This window comes from Dasypus novemcinctus, chromosome 8 (genome assembly GCF_030445035.2).
Source record: "Dasypus novemcinctus isolate mDasNov1 chromosome 8, mDasNov1.1.hap2, whole genome shotgun sequence".
Classification (NCBI taxonomy): Eukaryota; Metazoa; Chordata; class Mammalia; order Cingulata; family Dasypodidae; genus Dasypus; species Dasypus novemcinctus.
In genome coordinates this window covers 96782616-96793309 of record NC_080680.1, presented here as the reverse complement: position 1 = coordinate 96793309, position 10694 = coordinate 96782616, and the positions used below count along the sequence as shown (strand labels likewise).

The window sequence follows — 10694 nt, the reverse complement described above, 5'->3', positions numbered from 1 at the left end:
CTATATCAATTAAAGAACCATAATTTTTAATTAAAAACCTTGCCACAAGGACAATCAGCAAGATGGTGGCAGAATAAGGAGCTCCTACAGTCAATCATGCTACATAGCAGTAAGTAATCACCCAGAGCTATCTAAAGCACCTGTTTGGGGGCTCCAGGAGATCAGAAGAGCAACTTGCAACATTCTTGAAAAAATAGAATGAGGAGACGGCCCATCTGCAGAGAAGATTCATAAGTAGATCACTCCACACCCTGGAGGATGGTGCCCATGCTCCACTGGTGGCACAAGCTGCCTTGGAAGCTATTTCATGACTGGAATTGGAAACTCCACTTCTGAAGAACCCTAAGAACAGCTAAAGTTTGAACCTGTCCAAGTCAGAAAGAGACTGGTAGTTGCCATTTTGACTCTGCCTCCAGCATCAGGGGAAGGAGGGCTGACTGAAAATCATAGTGATGTGATTTCTTTCACCCAGATTGGCCTGCAGCCCTAGTCTAGGTTCAGTCCCACCTCTAGCAGGGAGGAAGTTGGCAGGCCCAGAATCAGCTCTCTGGGTAAATGCAGGTATATTCAGCTGGGGCAGACTGAATAGTCAGAAGTCTACTGGGAAAATTGTGGTCATTTTGGACCCACATGTCGTACATTGCTGCTTACATCTGCAGTTCCATCCCCAACCCAGACAGGGAGAAAGGTGTGTGAAGCTTCATCAATCTCTCTGGGCAACTACAGTCTAGAATTGCATGACTCGGATTATTCCACATGGCCCTGGCTCTATCCCAACACCCAACAAAGGAGAAAGTTGGGATAAATGTCATCGGTCCCTGGGGCAATGAGGGCAGTTAGAACCTCCACACCTTCGGCACTAACTACATCCTTGGCTTCTACTACAGAAACAGCAAGGGAGAAATGGCAAGAAAACCATAAACTAAAGAGAGAAACTGCACCCAAAATAAATACTCTAGTAAGGCAGATGCTAAGATAACAACAAAGAATTACAATCCACACCAAGAAACAGGAAGATATTGCCCAGTTAAAGGGACAAGATAAGCCTCCAGATGACATAAAGGAGTTGAGAAAAATAATCATAGACATTCAAACAAATCTCCTTAATAAATTCAATGAGATGGCTAAAGAGATTAATGATATTAAGAAGACAATGGATGAGCACAAAGAAGAATTTGAAAGCATACATAGAAAACATAGCAGATCTTATGGGAATGAAAGGTGCAATAAATGAGATTAAAAATCATGTAATAGCTGATTTGAGGAGGTGGAAGAAAGGATTGGTGAACTTGAATAAAGGGTCTCTGAAAGTGAGCAAATAAAAGAGCAGATGAGGAAAAGAATGGAAAAAATAGAACAGGGTCTTAGGGAACGAGACAAGAGCAATAGATGTGCAAACATACATGTCATGGGTGTCCCAGAAGGAGAAGAGAAGGGAAAAGGGGCAGAAGGAATATTTGAAGAAGTAATGGTAGAAAATTTCCCAACCCTATTGAAGGACATTAGACATAGAGGTCCAAGTAGAACAATGTACTGCCATCCAAATAAATCTGAATAGATCAACTAGGAGACACATATTAATCAGAATGTCAAATGCCAAAGACAAAGAGAGAATTCTGAGAGCAGCAAGAGAAAAGTAAAGCATAATATATAAGGGATACCCAAAAAGATTAAGTGCTGATTTCTCATCAGAAACCATGGAGACAAGAAGGTAGTGGTAGGATGCGGCGGCTTGCTCGGTCGGTAGAGGTGGGGTCTGGCTGCGGACGAGGGGTCGGTCCAGCTCTGGATGAGGGGTCGGTCCCGCTTGGGACGAGGGGTCGGTCCCACTTGGGACGAGGGGTCGGTCCGGCAGCAGACGAGGGATCGGTCTCACAAGGGGTTGCGCGGTTCGGCTGACGGGGTCGCCCAGCGAAGCCGGCGACGAAGGGGTCGCCCGGAGAAGCAGGCGACGAAGGGGTCGCCCGGAGAAGCAGGCGACGAACTGGGGACAAGGGAGGCCAGGCCCTTGTCGGGGGCTCTCAGGACTGGAGGGCGCACGGCAGAAGAACTACCGCGGAGACAAGGTAAACATACAAGTCCACTTTACTGAGGGAGAGGCAACAGTTTTATAGGGGCTGGGGAAGGCTGATTGGTCGAAGCCACGCCCTGTTCTGATTGGTTGCCGGCAAAAGGTCAGTGGGCGGTACTGGACGGGGGAGGGGTGGTGGTTAGGGATTGGCTGTCGCTGTTGCTGGGGGAAGGGGCAGGGTTTAGGGATTGGTGGCTGCTGTTGCTGGGGTGGAGGGCAGACTTGAGTTTCCCGCCCACGCCTGGCTGTTGCTGCTGTCGGGGGAGGGGAAAAGGGCGGGCTGGATTTTTCCGCCCACACCTGGCTGTTGCTGCTGTCGGGGGAGGGGAAAAGGGCAGACTGGAATTTTCTGCCCTGCACCTGCGCAGGGAAAAAGAAGGCATCGTGTGGCGCCATCCGGGAGGAGGGGCGGCCGTGGAAGCATGGCTGCCAAGAAGGGGAGACCCGAGGGCACTCTGCGCCCATGCCAAGCTTCCTTCAGGGGTGGCGGTGAGTTCGACCAGCCACCCTATTATGGGGGCAGCAGCTTGGCCTACCGCGGCCGCTCCCCCGCCAGGCCAGCAAACCACGCTTCAGCCCGAGGGGTGACCGCAGTAGGATATATTTATATACTGCAAGAGAAAAACTTCCAGCCAAGAATTCTATATTCAGCAAGATTATGTTTCAAAAATGAGGCAGGTTTAAAATATTCACAGAGAAACAGAAACTGAGAGTTTGTAATCAGGAGACTAGCTTTGCAGGAAATACCAAAGGCAGTGCTATAACCTGAAAAGAAAAGACAGGAGAAAGAGACCTGGAAGAGAGTCTAGAAATGAAGAATATATCAACAGAAGTAACTAAAAATGTCAAAAGTGTGAAGAAAATAAAATATGAAAGATAAAATCCAAATATTCAGAAATAAAATTAACCAATGATGTAAAGCACTAGTATTCCAGAAACGACAACTCATTATTAAAAGAAATAAAAAAGACCTAAATATATGGAAGAACATTCATGTTCATGGATTGGAAGACTAAATATAATTAAGATGCCAATTCTACTTATCTTGATATATAGATTCAATGCAATCCTGATAAAAATTCCATCAGCATTTTAAAAATAAATGGAAAACATGGTTTTCAAGCTTATGTGGAAGGGTAAGGGGTCCTGGATAGCCAGAAAAATCTTAAAAAGGAAAAGCCAAGTTGTAGGACTCTCATTTCCAGACTTTAAATAATATTACCTAGGTACAGTGGTAAAAACAGCATGGTACTGGCATCAAGCCTTACACATAGACCAATGGAACCAAGTTGATGGTTCAGAAACAGACTCTATGTTCAAATGATTTTTGACTATCCTGTGAAACCCACTCAGCTTGGGCAGAACAGTACATATAAGAAATGGGGCCGTGAGAACTGGATATCCATAGCCAAAAGAAGGAAAGAGGGACCCTACCTCACATCTTACAGGAAAATTAACCAAAAATTGATAAAAAACATAGGAACAAGAAGCTGAAGTCCATGAAACCTGAAGACAAAGGAGAGAACGTTTCCCTGTGAATGAAAGCCTAGGAACACCAAGAATCTCTGGCAGCCAGCCCAGTATACCGCACTCCTCACGGGGAAAGCATTGCCTTTATGATGCCTCTATTTTAATCTTCTCTCAAAACCATTAGCCAATAAAATCATGTTGTTTAAACCAACCCATTGTATGATTATTTGTTTTGGCAGCCAGGAAACTAAGACGTTTCCCTACTTAGTCATTTTATGAAGTCAGCATTATCTTAATACAAATACAGGACACACACACTGAATGAAAGGGTTCTATCCGTTAAACTCTCTCACTTACATAACTAGAGAAACTCCTACATGATTTTAGCAAATTGAATATAATACATAAAAAGAGAAAAATCTTGGACATTCCATATTTATAATCTTTAATATTTCAAAAAACTTAAAAAAAATCATAGTACATTGGATTTTCATGGTAGTGCTTTAGGGAAGTTTAGATTTTTAAAAAATAGGAGCTACAGAATTCTTTAGACTTCTTAAAAATACATTTGTTTTATGAAAATTATTTTTCCTAATCAATTACTGATGTTTCAGAATTTGGAGTGGGGATTTTTCGGTTTTATAATGATTTTACTGAATTTTTTCAAATCTTTCTTCTATTTAAAATATGTTAGGATATTTCACCAACTTTTCAAGGAGTGCTTTCACTCAGTTACATTTAGGCACTAGCAGTAAATTTATTACATGATTATTATTTCCTAGTTGATTTCTTACTTAACTCATTTTTTTAGCATTTTAAGAACAATCATTTGTAGAATTGTTTAATTTGCTGTTTACTTTCAATTAATTGGGCTGGCTCTAAGTAAATAAAGTTATACAGAGCTCATACCAGAAGAGTATTTTTTTTTTTAAAGATTTTTAAATTTATTTCTCTCCCCTTCCCCCCCAACCCTGCCCCAGTTGTCTGTTCTCTGTGTCTATTTGCTGCATCTTCTTCTTTATCCGCTTCTGTTGTTGTCAGCGGCATGGGAATCTGTGTTTCTTTTTGTTGTGTCATCTTGTTGATATCAGCTCTCCATGTGGGCTGCACCATTCTTAGGCAGGCTGTACTTTCTTTCGCACTGGGTGGCTCTCCTTATGGGGTGCGCTCCTTGCGCGTGGGGCTCCTCTACGCGGGGGACACCCCTGCGTGGCTCGGCACTCCTTACGTGCATCAGCACTGTGCATGGGCCAGCTCCACATGGGTCGAGAAGGCCCGGGGTTTGAACCTCAGACCTCCCATGTGGTAGATGGATGCCTTAGCCACTGGGCCAAGTCCACTTCCCTAAAAGAGTATTCTTAATCCCTTTTTCCCTTACATAGATAGAGAACAAAGTGACCTGTGGACTGGGACTTGCACTTGGGGGGATCTGGTGGTCTCTCTGTTTGGATATAACAGGCTGGTTTCACAATTTGGCACTTGAGAAGTGTGTGCCCAGAGGATGCTGTTTTATGTGTGGTGGGAAGAGGGAAGGAGTAAATTTTACAACCAATGTCCTAGTGGTGATTACATCTTATTGAGACACAAGAAAGAAATGCGCCCCAAATAGTAGAGTAGATTAAACGTATGATTTAACCTTTAGATTGAGTGCTGAGGATTGGCTAAAGTGGGAAAGAAAGATCCTTGAGAAAAATCCTGTAAAAATGTCCATTTTTTTTTTTTGTAGAATCCAAGAGGAACAACAAAGGTGGAGTAAAGTAGGATTGGTGGATCTATTGAAATTTGAATCACATAAATTGTTCTTCGTGGACAGCTTAGATCTCTTTTATGGATGGTGTAGACTGTTAGTAAATTCTAACAATTTTAATAAATAATTTTGTGGTTCATTCAACATCAGTAATTATATATCTATAGTGTACATGCATACAACTATATTTTTTGGAAGATACAATGACAATGCTAATTAGAATTACTGTTCATTGTGCAGTTATTATGGGAACTAGTATGTGTTATTTCATTTAATTTTAATAACAACACCATGATGACAATATTATCATTATCTGCATTTTCGGCTAATGAAACAAAGTTAAGAGAATTTGCTTTACTTGCTCAGGGTCAACAAAAAAATGACTGGCAGTATCGAGACCCAATTCCAGTACTCTCTGACCTTGTTCACTGACTACATCTGCGTTGGAGGATGACTGAGCCACTCTGGCTTCTCAGATGGAATTCTGAACAGGGGAAGAGTGGCCTGGGATGACCTGATATCTGGGCCCCTCTCTGGTGACTCTACTATCTCAGACCTTCCAGTCCCTGACCAGGCTCTTCCCCAAGGTGTGAGGAAAATTGGAGGCACTTAGTCTACTTAATTATCTCCTTCTCCAGGGGCGAAGGGATGTTATCTGACTCCACTGTGGTTGGTAGAAAGGTAACCTTCTGCCCATTTCTCTGGAGCTCAAGGTCATACATAGAAATGAGGGCTCACAGAGTCTTTCATTTACTCTTCTCTCCCTGGTGTCGTCAGCAAGTAGGGACTCAGGAAAGTGGATCAGAAGGTGCCTGAGCTCACAAGAACTGGCAAAGGTCAGAGTGAGCAGTGGATTTTCAGTGGTCAAGGTATATCTATGTGATTATAGATTGGCAGGTACATTTTTGGTGGGTCTTTATGGTTTTTTTTTTTTGCATATATAATATAGTTATACACATATTTTCTTTGTCAATTCAGTCTCTCTGTGTGGTGAGTGCATGTGTGCATGTGTGTGATAAGTAACTGACTCAGCCTGATTTTTCCCCATTTTGACCCAGAACACAGAGCTCCAAAAAGGCCCCAATTAAAGAAGTGCCCCATTTGCGTGCATCATTGGAGTTTCTTAATCTGTGTCATTGATCCAAAATACTTGGCCTCTTCTCCTTCAATAATTCCCACTTTTCCACCATTGAACTGACATCATAGTTAAGTAAATGCAAGTGGAGAATCTGGAGGAAGACTTAGGTGCTTCTTAAGTGAAGCACAAGATTTCTGACTTTTCCTATAACCAGCATAAGAAAGAAAGCTTGAATCTCTTCTCAATGAAGAGGTATGTATAATCTTCTTTTATGAGATATATTTACATATACATGAGATGTGTGTGTGTATGTGCGTTTGTTGATTGCATTTGTTTACTTGCAGTTAATTTATTTGTAGATAATGATTATGTGACTGTGCCAAGTGACTCATGCACTGGCTGCCTTCCCCTGCACTTTGGGACTGGAAGGTCTCACACTTAAAGGGGTGTATGTGCATGACTATGTGAGTTCTCTGTTTCCCGAATATGAAGGGACATGTGCATTTGGTATTTCTTGTATGACTTTGATGTGATGCAGGTGACATTGTGTACTTTTGCTTGTTCATATGTAAGCTTGTATGTGTGTGTCTAGACTAAAAGAGTGAGTCATATATAGGTCATATGTGGTGTGTATTTTATGTGTTTTATATTTGTCTTGTGACTGTACATGTATTAGTGGTTGTGCTTTTTCTTGTGTCCAATGTTAGGCATTATTTTTGAGTTGTATTTATATGATTGTGTGGGTAACTACATATTTACTGTTTGAGCACAGATGAATAGAATTCCCAAGTCAGTAACATATGTGCTTGTAATTCATGTATGTGTTTTAGAGGTTTCTGGTAGACTCCTAAAACAAAATTATTTCCTTAATTGTCTTTCAACAGTGGCCATGCTTCTTCTAGGGACAGGCAGGTCCCTAGCATTTCCAGCCCTGCACAGAGATCATATTTTAGTGTATAAGAGCCCAGTGTCTGCTTTAAGTTAGTCTTGGACCCAATCTTCTTTCTGGTCCTCAAGAGTTTTTGTATTCCTTGGGAGTGACATCAGCTCTCTGAGACTTGGTTTCCTCACTGATAAAAGAGGGTCAACTATTCCTACTTCACAAAGCCTATTGAATACATACAAAATATTCAGCACAGGGCCTGGCACATAGCCATAGACACTTTGCATTTCTATTTCCCTATTAAGTGTTTACTATATTACTGGGGTAAGGATGATATTGAATAATCATTTACTGAATAAAGAAAAACTGTCCCTGGTTTTAATGGAATGAAATTTTGTTGGTTATTTTGAAGTTTTAATGCATCATAGGAGTCAAAATGTGAGACATGATTCATGTATCATCATGTGTGAAATACACGTAAATGTAGTTAAAAATCGATAATTTTATACTAAAATGGACATTATTATAATGTTATGGGCATGTCAGATATTTTTAGGTCCTTGGCATTTCCACTTTTTAAGATTTCCCAACAAAGAAAAGAGCAGCATGAGGTGGGAGAACCAGAGCAGCGTGTCTGAATTCCTCCTCCTGGGACTCCCCATCCAGCCAGAGCAGCGGGGTGTGTTCTTCACCCTCTTCCTGGGCATGTACCTCACCACGGTGCTGGGGAACCTGCTCATCATCCTGCTCATCAGGCTGGACTCTCGCCTCCACACCCCCATGTACTTCTTCCTCAGCCACTTGGCCTTCAATGATGTTGCTTTCTCAACTGTCACTGTCCCAAGAATGTTGACGGACATTCATACTAGTAACAAATCCATTCCCTATGTGGGGTGCATTTTCCAGATGTATTTTTACATGTTGTTTGCTTGTGTTGATTGTTTTCTTCTTGCAGTGATGGCCTATGACAGGTACGTAGCCATCTGTCACCCACTGCACTACACCACCATGATGAGGGAGGAGCTGTGTATCTTGTTGGTGGTTGGGTCCTGGTTCTGCTCTTGTGCCCATGCCCTGTTGCACACCCTCCTCTTGGTCCGCCTGTCCTTCTGTGATGATAATACGATTCCCCATTTCTTCTGTGCTCTCACAACACTCCTGAAGTTGATCTGTTCAGACACCTCACTCAATGATCTAGTCATCTTTACTGAGGCAGGAGTGATTTTCTTTCTGTCAGTGAGTGCTATTTTGGGCTCTTATATCCATATTGGGGCCACCATCTTCAAGGTCCCCTCCATCAAGAGGATCTGCAAAGCCTTGTCTACCTGTGGCTCTCACCTCTCTGTGGTTTTTCTGTACTATGGGACTCTTGCCATGGTATACTTCTTTCCTTCATCAAACAATTATGACATCAAGGACATAATTGCCTCAGTTATGTACACGGTGGTGACTCCCATGCTGAATCCGTTCATCTACAGCCTGAGGAACAGAGACATGAAATCGGCTCTGGGGATACTTTATAGAAGGGGGATTACTTTTGTCAAGTGACAACCAACTGTACATTTTCTTAATTTTTTTAGTGATGCCCCAGTGATGACTCCTTGAAAAAATTGTGTAGGTTATTATGGCAGTTTGCAAAAATCACTGTAATATTTTGCAAACCCCTTTTTAAGTGTGAGCAAGGCTGTTGAATTGCTATGACTAATAGATTTATTGGAAAGGGTAAAGTAAGTGGTTAATGTCAAGGCCTCATATGTCTTTGTAGGTTTTTTTTCAGAAGCCACAAAGTGAGCAAGCCTAAAGTTAGGCTTCCAGAAAATACGAGACCATATGAAAGAGAAACAAGATACCCCAGGAAGCCTTTATCCCACCCCGTGCAACATGGTAGCTGCTTGCAGAGGGGCAATTGACCCCTTCATAGATCATCTGAGCCTGGCCAGACCAGAAGCACCATTCATTTTAGTCTAGCTCTAGCTAAAATGGCAACCAACAGCATTGTGACGTAAATAAATGATTGTTTAAGCCACTAAGTTTTGGGATGGTTCGATATGCAGCAAAATTAAGTGTCAGCCTTTGTCTCTGATACACTCCAAAATGTTCTTTTCATTGTTCCCTTCCTGTTTTTGGCCCCTGCCTAGGATTTCTTCCTTGCGTATTTTTCTACAATCCACAGAATTTAAAATCTGCAGCTTCACAGAAAATCTGTGATAGTACTGACACCAATTGCTTTAGCTTTAGGTATATTCATTGTTCCTTCACTTTCACATATCCTCAGTGTCTGGCTTTGTCAGTGTTTCCCATTTCTGTCAAGTCAAGTGTGAGTAACATATTCCTCATCATGTTAAGTTGTTGCCTTACCCGCTGGAGGAGATATGAATGACTTGCTACGATACCACAATACATGTACAGTTTTTTTCTGAAGGAAGACAGCACTTCAGAAACATATATTCTCTCTTCAAGAATAGAAATGATTTTAGACTAAGATTAGAGTTGTGAATAATAACATGTTTTGTGTAAGTTATATCTTTTAACTCCTTAAGTTACAGATGCCATATTGAAATAAGAATTTTCAAATGTAATATGATACCTATATTGGTTCAGAAAATGATATTCATTTGGATCCTTACAGTTGAGTTTATTTCAAGTTTTGTTGAAAATAATTTTAGATAAATATCATAAAATTTGTAATTTGAAATTTAATGAATAATCATAATGTGCATGTTATATATAAATGGGATAACAATCATTTTTGTTTTCTCCATCATTTTGTCTTCCATTTTCTGTAGTTATAGAAGGCTAATGTATTTTCAAATCTTTAAGATTGTAGAGTTCAGAATGCATCCTTTCAAAATGTGTTTGCTAGTTAATACAGTGTGTCTGATGATTTTCTAAGGTATAAACTATTGGATAAAATATGGCACTCACTGGGAGCCAGAGATTGAAGACTGCAGGCAGAAAGTTCCCAGGGGGTAAGAGAGGAACTGCTGTCTGTGTGGAGCAGGAGCCTATGTGCTGTCAGAGGTGGAGGGTTGTGGCACAGAAAGAGGAAGTAGTCCCCACGAGCGAGTATGAGGAGCGTTCGAGAAGGGAAGGTTAGAGGCAGTAGTGATGAAAGGGAGGAGGATGAAGGGGTGGAGGGTGAGTTCAGAGATAACACTGGAGGATTATATGGAGGAGATATGTGGTGCCGTGATCTGAGGGATCAAAATTGGGGTGATCAGAAATGTTAGGGGGTCGCAATGGTGAGGAGGAAGGTTTCTGAGCTGGTATCTGGTACAAAAGTAGAATTTGGTGGGAAGAACAGGATTGGTAGAGGGAGGGGCAATTGTGAAGATAAAAGGCCTGAATATAAGGGATCTCTGACTCTCTGCCATTGTGCTATCTAAAGTTCTCTAGGTCTCAGAGAACTTGGAAATCAAAAGTGCCATTTTCTGGCCATTGACTT

At 41.6% G+C, this 10694-nt stretch overlaps 1 protein-coding gene across 1 annotated transcript; it reads left to right on the top strand.

Moving 5' to 3' along the window:
* Positions 1 to 7855: 7855 nt before the first annotated feature.
* LOC101440173 (olfactory receptor 1J4-like) lies at positions 7856 to 8797 on the top strand. Its single transcript, XM_023588511.2, has one exon. The coding sequence runs from the start codon at positions 7856 to 7858 to the stop codon at positions 8795 to 8797; it is 942 nt and encodes a 313-aa protein (XP_023444279.2).
* Positions 8798 to 10694: the final 1897 nt, after the last annotated feature.